The sequence below is a fragment of the Elephantulus edwardii genome, unplaced genomic scaffold (assembly GCF_000299155.1).
Source record: "Elephantulus edwardii isolate Elephantulus edwardi_28Jun2011 unplaced genomic scaffold, EleEdw1.0 scaffold00234, whole genome shotgun sequence".
NCBI lineage: Eukaryota > Metazoa > Chordata > Mammalia > Macroscelidea > Macroscelididae > Elephantulus > Elephantulus edwardii.
Window position 1 is genome coordinate 1,648,167 of NW_006399984.1, and position 14,429 is coordinate 1,662,595.

General features: G+C 37.6%; 1 protein-coding gene across 1 annotated transcript in view; it reads right to left on the reverse strand.

The window, feature by feature from the left end:
• Positions 1–14,429, reverse strand: part of OCA2 (oculocutaneous albinism II) — a 569,803-nt gene that overhangs the window by 252,199 nt on the left and 303,175 nt on the right. The window contains exon 13 of the mRNA XM_006898594.1: positions 6,950–7,097. Within this exon, the coding sequence (XP_006898656.1) occupies positions 6,950–7,097 (148 nt within the window). The remainder of the gene's footprint in view (positions 1–6,949; positions 7,098–14,429) is intronic.

Sequence of the window (14,429 nt, forward strand, 5' to 3'; positions counted from 1 at the left end):
CAGTGACTGGGGTAATCGGGATGGGAGTGTCAGAGACAGTGCAATTTGCACAGGACAGAGCAGACTTTAGGGCTGTTGTATATAGGGTCGCTATGAGTCACAAGCGACTCGACGGCACATAACAACAACAACCTCTTATCAACTGATTTTTGACAAGGAGATGAAATCAGGTAAGTGGGGAAACGACAGCCTTTTTAACAAATGGTGCTGGCAAAATTTGAAAACTATCTGCAGAAAATTCAAGCAAGATCCACATCTCACTTCATACACAAAAACCAACTCAAAGTCGATCAAGGACCTAGGAAGAAAACCAAGGAGTATAAACTTCATTAAAGAAAAGCTTGAAAAAACTGAAAGTTTAATCCACAACATAGTCTTCCAAGCAGTCTGGAAAATCTACAACCAGGAGAGGATAAAATATATGAATGGTACCTTCTAAAAATCAAATCCCTATGCACATCCAAAAACTTCTCCAACAGGGTAAAAAGGGAAGCTGCAGACTGGGGAGGGGGAGGGGAATATATTTGGTAATGACATGTCAGATAACTTATAGCTAGAATTTATAAAATACTGGAGCACTACAACAAAATAAAGGTAAACAATCCAATTGAAAAATGGGCACCAGGTATGAACAGACACTTCACCAAAGAAGACATTCAGATGGCACACAAACACATAAAGAAATGTTCAAAATACCTAGCTCTAAGAGAGATGCAAATCAAAACAACTATAAAATATCATCTCATCCTAGTAGGAATAGCAAAATTTAACAGAACAGAAAACATCAAACACTGACAAGGTTGCTGAGAAACTTAAACTCTTATTCACTGTTGGTGGCAGTGTAAAATGGTACAACCACTATGAAAGGCAATATGGCATTTTCTTAAAAAGCTGGAAACACACATACCATTTGACTTGGCAATTCCACTACTGGGAATATACCCTAAAGAAACCATAACTGCTACCCAAGCAGATATATGCACACCCATATTTATTTTGGTTTTGTTCACAATAGCAAAGACTACAAAACAACCCAAGTGCCCATTAACAATTGAATGGACAGAGAAGCTGTGGTACATTCACACAATGGAATAATACTATGCTGCATTGAAAAACAAGGAACTCATGAATTATTATACAAAATGGGTGACCCAGGAGGACGTTATGCTGAGTGAAGTATCTCAGTCACAAAAGGACAGATATTGCATAGGACCACTGTTGCAAAACGGGACTGACATTGGTGTTTGGGGGAAACTAAGAAAAGGGGATAAATAATGTACACTGCATTGAAACAGATGAGGATGAGAACTGTTTAAAAGGGGTATGTGATTAGGTATCATTGTCATGACAAGAATCCAGAATGAAAGCTGCACAGTGGAGTGGACTGGAGAGGGGGGAGTGTATAACAATGTGGTATAACAATGAAAGAATTTTTTTTTAATTTTTCAAAGAGAAACATGATCTGGGAGAGGGGCATGGAGGAATGTGTGCAACAAAGAATGAAAGGAAATCCAAAATCTCTGTAAACTTTCATTTAAACTAATTTTTAAAAAATAGAAAAAGTTTGTACTGCCACACCTACTGTTTTTGTGGATGCCATTTGCTTGGTATATTGTTTCCAGCCTTTGATTACAAAGCTGTGTTAGAAGAAATACAGCCAGACAGCTCCTTAGATGTAAGGATAGCAAAAGTTGGCATCACATACTTTGAGTATGTTTTTCAGAGGAATTTGTCCTGGAAAAAACACATCTGCTGGTGAAATAGAGGTTCAGTGAAAGAAAGGAAGACCTTGTATGAAATGGATTGACTTTATGGAGATTGTAACAATGACTCAGATAAAGCACGGTTTTGATATGTGTTCATAGAGTTGCTATGAGTTGCGGTGGTCTGGACAGCACTTGGTTCATTGTGTTGGGAATTATAGTACTAACTTTAATTTTAGTAGACTGAAGCAACTGACCAGTTAATTATTGTATTGGAGAAAGATGTAGTCATCTGTTTCTGTAAAGATTTACAGCCTTGGAAACTCCCACAAGGTTTTCTATAGTACGCTGTACTATAAAACATTATGAATCAGAATTAATTCAACGGCAGTGATTTATTTATGCCTGGGTGGGAAAATATAACAAATTAATGTTGTTTGTCATCAAGGTGATTCACACTTAAAGTGAATTAAAACCAGTGTATATGAACTGTGTACGTAAACCAGTATAAAATAAAAACTTATTTTCTAAAAAAAGTTACTTAAATGGCCATGTAGTGTTACCGAGGTCGTACTCTTCAGGGATTGTCCAGCAAAGCCTCTGATGAATAGAAACCACTGATGTAACAGTATCTGAAAGCTAAGAAATTACACCACTCTAAATAGTGGTTCTTTTTTTTTCACTTTTTAAAATCAATTTTAATGAAAGTTTACAAAGACTTAAGGTGTCCACTCAATGTTGCACTTTTCTCCCTGCCTGGTCCCTCCACTGCCCCTCCTGCTCCCCCCCCCCGCCCCCATTCACTCTTCTCCTTGAAAAGTAAAAGAAAAACTCTTTCATTGTTACACAATCCCTCCTCCTACGTCCACCCCACTGTGCAGACTTCATTCTGGACTCCAGTCATGACAATAATACCCAATCATATATCCCTTTTAAACAGTTATCTCCCTCATCTGTTTCAATACAGTATACATCATTCCTGCCCTCATTCTCTGCCCTCCCTCAACCTCAATGCCAGTCCCATTTTATAACAGTAACCCTATGCAATATTTGTCCTTTTTTACTGAGATATTTCACTCAGCATAATGTCCTCCAAGGTCATCCATTTTGTATAATATTTCATGAGTTCCTTATTTTTCACTGCTGCATAGTATTCCATTGTGTGAATATACCGGAGCTTCTCTATCTATTCATTTGTTGATAGGCACTTGGACTGTTTCCAGCTCTTTGCAATTGTGAACAAAGAAACAATAAACATGAGTGAGCATATATCTGCTTAGGTAACAGTTATGGTTTCTACAGGGTATATTCCCAGTAGTGGAATTGCTGGGTCAAATGGTATTTCTATTTGCAACTTTTTGAGAAAGCATCACACAGCCTTCCATCATAGCTGCATCATTTCACACTACCACCAACATTGAATAAGGGTTCCAGTTTCTCAGCAACATCGTTAGCATTTGATGTTTGCTATTCTGTTAAAATTTGCTATTCCTACTGGGATGATGATATTTTATAGTTGCTTTGATTTGCATCTCTCTTAGAGCTAGGGATTTTGAACATTTCTTCATATGCTGGTGTGCCATCTGAATGTCTTCTTTGGTGAAGAGTCTGTTCATACCCTGTGCCCATTTTTTTAATTGGGTTGTTTACCATTATCTTGTTGTAGTGCTCCCGTATTTTATAAATTCAAGATATTTTAGAAATTCTAGTCCCTTGTCTCGAAAGGAATTGGCAGACACAGAAAATTTCATGAAACAACATATAAGCAAGAGCCTATGGTGATGAAAGAAGAAGTTCAGGCTGCTTTGAAGGAAATAGCAAAAAAATAAGGCTCCAGGAATAGATGGTATACCAATTGACATATTTCAGCTAGCAGATGCTGCCCTGGACGTGCTCACCAAGTTGTGCCAAGAAATCTGGAGAACAACCACTTGGCCAACTGACTAGAAGAGATCTATATTTGTTCCTATCCCAAAGAGAGGTGACCCAACAGAGTGTGGAAACTATAGAAACACTCCCACTGATTTCACATGCAAGCAACATTTTACTGAAGATTATCCAAAAAAGACTGGAATAGCACATCAGCAGAGAACTGCCAGAAGTCCAGGCTGGGTTTAGAAGGAGTCATGGTACTAGGGATATTGTAGCTGATGTTATATGGATATTAGCTGAAAGCAGAGAATACCAAAGGAATGTCTATCTGTTTCATTGACTATGCAAAGGCATTTGACTGTGTGGATTATAACAAACTGTGGCTGACTCTGAGAAGAATGGGAATCCCAGAACACTTGATCGTGCTAATGCGAAACCCTACTTGGACCAGGAGGCAGTCTTCAGAACAGAGCAAGGGAACACTGCATGGTTCAAAATTGGGAAGGGCATATGCCAGGGATGCATCCTATCTCCATACCTTTTCAACTGATATGCAGAACAGATTATCCTGGAGGCTGGGCTTTATGAAGCGAAATGTGGGGTCAAGATTGGTGGACAATTTATCAACAATCTGCGTTATGCAGATGACACAACCCTGCTTGCTGAAACTGAGGAGGACTTGAAGCACCACCTGCAGAGGGACAAGGACTGCAGCCTACAATATGGATTGAAGCTCAATGTCAAGAAGACAAAGATTCTCACCACTGGACCAATTGGCAGCATCAGGATGGATGGTGAAGAGATTAAGATTGTACACAGCTTTAGTTTGCTTGGTTCCACAGTCAACAGTCTTGGCACCAGCAGCCAGGGAATTAAAAGGTGCATTGCCATGGGAAAGTCTGCTGTTAGGGACCTCTCCAAAGTATTGAAGAGCAATGCTGTCTCTCTGGAGACTAAGGTGTGTTTGATACAGGCCATGGTCTTCATAATCACTTGTTATGCATCAGAGAGTTGGACAATGACCAAGGAGGATAGAAGGAGAATTGATTCCTTTGAGCTGCGGTGCTGGAGAAGAGTGTTGAGAATACCAGGGACTGCTAGGAAAACAAACAGATTTGTCCTGGAAAGGGTTAAACCAGGTGGCTCCTTGGAGCTAAGGATTCTGAGGCTCCATCTAACATACTTTGGACATGTTGTGAGGAGAGACTGGTCCTTGGAGAGGGACATCATGCTTGGGAGGGTGGAGGGACACCGCAGGAGGGGAAGGCCCTCTATGAGGTGGATTGATTCAGTGACTGGGATAATTGGGATGGGAGTGTCTGAGACAGTGTGATTGGCACAGGACAAAGCGGAGTTTAGGGCTGTTGTACATAGGGTCGCTATGAGTCGCAAGCGACTCGATGGCACATAACAACAACAACAGTCCCTTGTCTGACATGTTATTATCAAATATTTTTTCCCAATCTGTGGCTTCCCTTTTTACCCTGTTGGAGAAATTTTTGAATGTGCACAGGGATTTGATTCTTATAAGGTCACCTATTTTATCCTCTCCTGATTGTAGATTTTCCAGGATGCTTCAAAGACTGTTTATGTTTTGGTTAGGACTTCTACAGTCCTTACAAGCTTTTCTTTAATGAAGTTTACAGTCCTTAGTTTTAGTACTAGGTCCATAATCCACTTTGAATTGGTTTTTGTGTATGAAGTGAGGTGTGGATCTTGCTTGAGTTTTCTGCAGATAATTTTTTCATTTTTCCAGCACCATTTGTTAAAAAGGCTGTCGTTTCCCCACTTACCTGAATTCATCTTGTTGACCTTAGGTAGATATGCTGATTTCTGGGTTCTCAATTCTATTCCATTGATCTACGTTTCTGTCATTGTACCAGTACCATCCTGTCTTGACCACCACGGTAGTGTAGTAGGGTTTTAAATCAGGTTGTTGCCTCCTACCTTGTTTCTCATATTAAGGAGTGCTTTTCTTTGCTTATTTGGGGCCTCTTTTCATTCCAAATGAAATTGGAAATTGCGTTTTCAATCTCATTGAACAATGGAATTGGTATTTGTATTGGGATTGCATTGAATGTGTAAGTTGCCTTTGCTAGTATTGTCATTTTCACAATATTGAGTCTTCCTATCCATAAGCAAGGGATATTCTTCCACTTCTGCAGGTCATTTTTTGTTTCTTGTAATAATGTTTTGCAATTTTCTTTAATAGACCCTTTGTGCTTCTGGTTAGGTTTACTCCTAAGTATTTAATCTTGTGTTTAGCTATTGTAAAGGGTATTGTTTTTCTCAGCTCCAGTTCTATATTCTCTTTGTAGTGAAATACAATTAATTTTTGTATGTTGATCTTGTATCCTGCCACTTTGCTGATCTGGTCAACTATGTCAAGTAGTTTTCTTGCTGAATCTTTAGCGTTTCCTAAGTATACTATCATATCATCTGCATAGAGAGATAATTTTACTTCCTTGTTGCCAATTTGGATACCTCTTATTTCCTTCTCTTATCTTTTTGCTATCGCTAAGACTTCCAATGCAATATTGACTAGGAGAGGTGATAAGTGGGCATCCTTGCCTAGTTCCTGTTCTCAAAGGAAATGCCTTGTTTTTATTTTATTTTATTATTTTGTGTGTGTGTGTGTGTACCATCAAATCAGATCCGACAGGTACAGGAGGAGTTTGCCCCTCCTTTTCCGGCAGAGAATCTTGTGGATTCGAACTGCATATCTCTGGGATTGCAGTACAGCTTCTTGCCACTAGGCCACCAGAGCTCCCCAGGAAATGCCTTTAATCTCTCTCCATTGAGAACAATATTGGCTCTCGGGTTTTCATACATACTTTTTACTATGTTGAAGAAATTCCCCTCTAATCCTATTTTGTTGAATGTTTCAGTCAGGAAAGGATGTTGAATTTTCTCAAAGGCCTTTTCTGCATCAATTGATAGAATCATGTGGTTCTTGGTTTTTGCTTTGTTAATGAGATTAATTACATTATATAGTGGTTCTTAAAAATTAAATACTTGGATATTATTTTGTAAGATTACTTGTTCACATTGTTCTGTTTTGTTTGTTTCTTATTTCTGGTTAAACTACAACTCTGTGCTGAGCTAAAATCATAGTGTGTATAAGTTTAGATTCATCTTCAACCAATATCTTTCTTGGCTTAACTCTGGGGAAAATATTCAAGTTCTCTGAACCTCTATTATCTTCATTTTTAACTGACAATTATACCAGTGTTCATCCCACAAGAGCTAATGTGAAAATTAATAGGATAATGTGCCACCTATGGTTGAATGAATAAAAGAAATACTAATATGCAGATCAAGGCTACAATCATCAATGTCATGGGACACTCCGAAGGATAATCATGATGACTTACGTATGGAAGGTGTGCAGCTTCCAAGCCAGTAGCTGTTCCAGTGCCTGTACTTTTCCCAGGAGCAAACTCCGAATCATAGTCTCCTCGCGGCTGGCTGGGTTAATGTGTTGTGCAGTCATATGCCACACATGAATCTCATGCTTCAGCTCTGCAGAAAAAGGGAAGCTGTATTTGGCAATGATTTCTTAGAGGACAGGGTTCTGGTGTTCATAGAGTCTCTATGAGTAATACTGAATGGCACCTAACAAAAACAACTTACTAAAAGAAATATTAAGAGAAAGAAATATTTATGATGGGCTAAATTTCATCAAAATTAATATCTTCTGCATTTTGAAAACCATTGTTAGAATAGTGGAGATTGGGCAAAAAAATGAATGAAAGAATTTGAAAGTGTTGGTGTGATGAAAGACTACATGGCAGTGTGTTCAGAATACACAGAAATATCAAAATCCAATAATAAGAATATAATCTTTCTCAAATAGAATATTTAAATGTATACTTAAAAAAAGAAGACAATATAAAATAATCACATTAAAAGATGGTCAAAATCATTAGGCATTGCAGTTTTTTGTTCTTGTTAGGTGCCATCTAATCAAATACAACTGATAATGCAAAACAAGGCAACTATAAAATGCAAAACAAGACAACTATGAGATATCATCTCACCCCAGTCAGAATAGCAAAATTTAACAAAACAGCAAGCAACAAATGCTGGCGAGGTTGTGGAGAAACTGGAACCCTTATTTACTGTTGGTGGGAGTGTAAAATGGTGCAACCCCTGTGGAAAGCAGTATGGCGCTTTCTCAAAAAGTTGCAAATAGAGACACCATTTGACCCACCAATTATACTACTGGGAATATATGCCAAAGAGACCATAATCGACATCCAAGCGGATATATGCACACCCATGTTTATCATGGCTTTGTTCATAATAGCAAGGAGTTGGAAACAACATAAGTGCCCACCAACAAATGAATGGATAGAGAACCTGTGGTATATTCACACAATGGAGTACTATGCTGCATTGAAAAACAAGGAACTCATGCAATATTATTCAAAATGGGTGACTCTGGAGGACATTGTGTTGAGTGAAATATCTCAATTATAAAAGGACAAATACTATATGGATCCACTGTTGTAGAGTCTGACATCAATATATTGAGGCTGACATCAAGGTGGGAGTAAGACTGAGAAAAACTGAATAAATTACATATACTGCATTGAAGCCAAATTGTGTATGCTGCATTGAAGCCAATGAGGGAGAGAACAGTTTAAAAGTAATATATTTTAGGGCATTATGATTATCATAAGAGTTTAGAATGAGGGTTGCAGAGTGGAGTATACTCGGGGTGGGGGTCGGGGGGTGCAGGGGAATTGTATACAAATGAAGGAGTTTTTTTTCTTTTGCTTTTCAAGGAGAAGAGCGAACTGGGGGTGGCAGTGGGGGTGGGATGGGAGGGTAGAAAAGTGCAACAATGAATGATTGGAAATCCAAAATTTCTGTAAGTGTTCATTGAGATTAATTTTTTAAAAATTAAAAAAATACAACTTATAGTGATCCTGTGAACAGTCCACCTGAACTTTGTCCTATCCCATGCCTTCCTCATATTTTCTGACAAACTAGAACCCGTTGTTGAAATCTCTGTATTAATCCATCTCATTGAGGGGTCTTTTTCTCCTTTGCTGACCCTCAATTTTTCGAAGCATAATATCTCTTTCCAAGGAATAACCTCATCCAACTACATGTTTAAATTATGAAAGACTTCATCATTCTTGCCAACAAAGGAGTACTCTAGCTGCATTATTTCCAAGATATATTCATTTGTTATGTTGGCAGTCCATGAGATATTCAGTACTCTTCTCTAGCACAATACAAAGGCATAAATTCTTCTGTCATCATTTTTCATTACTCTGAACTCTGATGCATAGCACGTGATTGAGAAGAACACAGCCTGAAACAAGTGCACCTTGGTCCTCAAATTGACATTATCACCCTTTAGCATTTTGGAGAGGTTCTTGAAAGTGGACTTACCAAATGCAGTACATATCCTAGTTTCCTGACTGACAGTACCAAAGATTTTTGATGCAAGCAACATTAAATCACTAAGAGCTTCAACACTTTCTCAATCAAAATATTGACTGTTGGTCCTATAGTGAGAACCTTTGTTTTCTTGATGCTGAGATGTAATCAGTACTGAAGTCTTGATCTTCTGCAACAATTTTTCCAAGTCCTCCTCACTTTCCACTAGCAAGTTGTGTCATTTGCAAAACACAGGTTGTTGATGACTCTTCCTCCAATTCCTCTTCACATAGTCCAGCTTTGGGGGTAGATAGCTCTGTGGTAGTGCATTTGCATATAGTCCAGCTTCGTGGATTATTTGTTTATCATAAAGATTAAATAGCTATGGAGAAAGGATCCAAGTAAAATGAGATTGTTGACAATTTAAATCTTTTCTCCATCTATCATGATGTTGGGTTTTGGTCCAGTAGTGATGATTTTTGTATTCTTGATGTTGAGGTGCAATTCATATTGAAGGTTGCAATTTTTTATCTTCTGCAGCAAGTATTGAAATGAGTACTTGAAGTACTCTTCACTTTCAGCAAGCAAGGTTGTGTCATCTACATAACACAGATTGTTGATGAATTTTGGTCTCATCTTGATGTCATAATCTTCTTCACAGAGATCCACTTCTCAAATTATTTGCAAGAAAACATGTTTCTAGGATTTATCTAAAGTAATACCTCCTCAAAAGTCACATAAAGAGTCTGCTGATATTAGTGTGTGTGTGTGTGTGTGTGTGTGTGTGTTTATTGGTGTCAAGTTGAGCATGACTCATAGTGACCCTATGAACAAAAGGCTTGAAGCCTTTATATAACTATCGTCATTTATTAAATTTCATAGAGTTTACAGAGGTATGTTGTTTGGGAAGTGGATGCCACTATCAAACTCACTACAGTTCATAGTGACTGTAGGAACAAATACCTGAACCTTACTTTATCCTGTGCTATCCTCACTATAACTATTAGCTTGAACATATAACCAAAATGTATTAATAAAACTTGGTGACTTGATTGCAAATTTTTTAAACAAAATTTTGGAAACTGTTGTGTTTTTGTTGGCTGCTATAAGTCAACAGTAACTCATAGCAACCTTATAAACAACAGGTCTGAATTTTTTCCTATCCTGTATAATTCTCATGATCTCTGACATGTTCATTATTATATATATTATTATATATAAGACCATTATTACAATAACTGTGTCAATCCAACTTGTCAAGATCTTTTCTTTGACCTTTAACCTTTCCCAGAATGAGATCTTCTCCCAAAGGTGAAAACATGCCCAAAGTAAGTGAGACTAAGTTTCACCATCCTTGCCTCTAATGAGAACCTGGGTTGCAATTCTTCCAAGACAGACTTATTCTTCTTTTGATTGTCCATGGAGTATTCAATACTCTTCTCCAATACCACAATTCAAAGGCATCAATTCTTCTGTCAAACTTATTAATTGCTCAAATTTCAGGTGCATATGAAGCAAATGAAAAAACCAAAACCTGTATCAGGTGCACCTTAGTCTTTAAACTGACAGTGTTGCTCTTGAGTATTTTAGAGAGGTCCTTAACAGAATATTTTCATAATGCAACATGTTTATTTTTATGGAACACTGCATGCTTTAAAATCAGGAAAGGTGTACATCAGAGTTGTATCCTTTCTCCATACCTATCTGTATGCTGAGAAAATCATTCAATAAGACAGCAAGTCAATAAAGAAGAATATAGTATTAGGATTGAAGGAAGACTCATTGGCAACCTGCATTATTTAGATGACACAACACTGCTTGCTGAAAGTGAAGAAAACCTAAACACTGCAGAAGTTCAAAGATTATAGTCTGCAATATGGATTACATCTCAATAAGAAGAATACAAAATTCTTCACCAATGAATCAATAGGACATGACAAGAGATGAATAAAAAAATAAAATTGTCAACAGTTTCATTTTCCTTGGATCAACATTTAGAGTAACAGCAGTCAAGAAATCAAAAAATTTGCTGCGTTTGGAAAATCTGTTGCCAAAGACCTCTCCTTATGCTAAAGAGCAACAAGGTTAGTTTAAAGACTAAGGTGCACCTGAACCAAGCCACTAAATTTTAAATGACTTCCCATGTTTCTGAAAGTTAGACAATAAATAAGAATGATAGAAGAATCACTGTCTTTGAATTGTGGTGTTGGAGAAGAAAATTCCACGACTGTCAAAATTAGACGCAAATCCGTCTCATAGGAAGTGTAACCAGAGTCTTCCCTACAAGTGAGGATGGTGAAACTTAGTCTCACATACGTTGGGAAAATTATTATAAGGTGCTAGTCCCTAGAAAAAGATACCATGATGGGAAAGGTGGAAGATCATTGAGAAGACATAGCCCAATAAAATGAACCAAAACAGTAACTATAACATTGGGCTTGAACATATCAGAAATCTTCAGGATGGTGCAGGATAGGGCAAGGTTCAGATCTGGATTTTATAGGTTCACTGTAAGTCATGATGGGGTAACACAAGCTATAATTCCTGAAGGATTTGGGAAATTTATAACATTGTCAGAAATAAATTAATGTCAGTTTTTATCAACGTTTATCACAGGACATGGCACTACCAAAAGATTATTTCAGATACAAATATAGGTTGATAGATGATTGATGAGATAGATAGATGATAGATAATAGATAGATAGATAGATAATTGATAGATGATAGATAGATGAGATAGATGGTAGATAGATAGATAGATAGATAGATAGATAGATAGATAGATAGATAATTGTCAGATACCATCAAATCACCTTTGACTCACATTATGCAGGAACCCTTAAGCTTAAGTGGAAGAGAGAAGGACAACTCGAGTGAAGCAGAGAAGCCAGTTCTGGAAAGTAAAAACAGGTTTCCTGGTTTCCCACTTAGGTACTTTTGGGGAAATCACTGCTGTTTAGATACCCCACACAGGACCCCTTAAGCTCAAGCAGAAGGGATTAGGACAGTTTGAGTGAGGTGCAGATGTCAGTTCTGGAAGGGAACAACAGGCTTCCTGGTTTCCCATTCAGGTCCTTTGGGGAAAACACAACTGTCAGACCCTTGGCCCTATAGGCCTTGAGCCAAGAAGGGAGCACAAATATACAAGTCCCTCACAAAACATCGCCATACTCCGGGTCACTATATATTTACAATGACCTAACATATTCTAAGACAAGACTCATATAAGTTCAAGAAATAAACAGTCTACCACAGTTATTAAAGAAATCAAAATAGGACTTCTCCTAAAAAAAGCAGACATAATGAATTCCACTAAAGGAGTAGGTCCAATGAATACCCCAGATAGAGAGAACAGATGAAATATATTGATGTGGAGTTATTGGAACAGCTATAGAAGAAGATGTAAATGATTAAAGAAATAATTAAGAAGGTAACAATCCAGAAGAAATATATTTATGAGGTTCAAATAAAACAGGTATGGAAGAAATGCAAAAGATGGAACACGGAATTGGTAGCATAGATAAAGAGGTACAAGAACTTAAAAACTCATCACAGGACAGAGAGGGTATAGCCAAACAGTACTGGAAACAACAGAAAAGTATCAAAATGCAAACCATAATATTAAGATAAAAATAAATGTCCAGCATGCTGGTAGGGGTAGAACTGAAGAGATGGAACTGACAGTCAGTGAACTAAAGACAAGAGACTCACTGAAAACATTTTATACGCAAAATCAGATATGAGAAGTAAAAAAAAAGAAGAAAATATTAGAATCATGTGGGATGACATCAAAAGGAATAAAATATGTATGATTGGAATTACAAAACAGGGGAATGGCATAGAAATCACTAAGAAAATTGTGGAAGAAATAAATACTAGAAGAAAACTTCCCAGGTATTTTAAAGAATGGGGAAATGGCAATTTACATGGCAATCTCCAGTTTCACTTGGAATAGGAAGAAGCCCTGAATAAGCAAAGCACTTCTTAAAAGTAGAAACAAGGAAGGAGGCATCTCACTCCCTGATTTCAAATCCTAATACACTGTCGTGATGGTCAAGAGAGCATGGTACTGATACAATGAGAGAAACATACATCAGTGGAATAGAATTGAGAACCCAGAAATCAGCAAGTAGATGAAATCAGTTAAGTGGGGAAATGACAGCCTTTTTAACAAATGGTGTTGGCAAAATTGAAAAAAATATCTGCAGAAGACTCAAGGAAGATCCACACCTCACTCCATATACAAAAACCAACTCTAGGTGGATCACGGACCTAGGACTAAAACCAAGGACTATAAAGTTCATTAAAGAAAAGCTTAGAAGAACTCTAGAAGTCTTAATACATAATATAAATAGTCTTCCAAGTATCCTGAATAATCTACAACCAGGAGAAGATAAAGTTGATGAATGGAACCTTCTAAGAATCAAAGCCCTATGCACATCCAAAAACTTCTTCAACAGGGTAAAAAGGGAAGCCACAGACTGGGAAAAAGTGTTTGGTAATGACATGTCAGATAAGGGACGCATAGCTAGAATTTATAAAATACTTGAGCACCACAAGATAAAGGTAAACAATCCAATTGAAAAAGGGGCACAGGATATGAACAGACACATCACCAAAGAAGACATTCAGATGGCCAACAAGCACATGAAGAAATGTTCAAAATCCCTAGCTCTAAGAGAGATGCAAATCAAAACAACTATTAGATATCATCTCACCCCAGTAAGACTAGCAAAATTTAACAGAGCAGAAAACAACAAATGCTGGTGGGGTTGTGGAGAAACTGGCACCCTTATTCACATTGGTAGAAGTGTAAAATGGTGCAAACACTGTAGAAGGCAGTGTGTCACTTTCTCAAAAAGTTGTCAATAGAGATACCATTTGTCCCAGCTATTCCACTACTTGGAATATACCCCAAAAAGACCATAAGTGACACCCAATCAGATATATGCAAACCCATGTTTGCTGCAGCTCTGTTCACAATAGCAAGGAGTTGGAAACAGCCTAAGTGCCCATCAACAAGCGAATGGCTAGAGAAGCTGTGGTATATTCACACAATGAATACTATGTTGCATTGAAAAACAAGGAACTCATACAATATTATTTAAAATGGGAGACCCTGGAAGACATTATGCTGATTGAAGTATCTCAGTCACAATATGACAAATACTGCATGGTGCCACTGTTGTAAAACAGGACTGACATAGGGGTTGGGGGAGGCTGAGAAAGATGGGTTCAATAATGTATACTGCATTAAAACAGATGAGGGAGAAAACTGTTTAAAAGGGATATGTGATTAGGTATTACTGTTATGACAGGAGTCCAGAATGAAAGCTGCATAGTGGAGTGGACTTGGGGGGAAGGATTGTATGACAATGAAAGAATTTTTCTTTTACTTTTCAAGGAGAAGAGAGAATTGAGGGAATGGAGAAGTGGTCAGGGAGAAAAGTGCAACAAT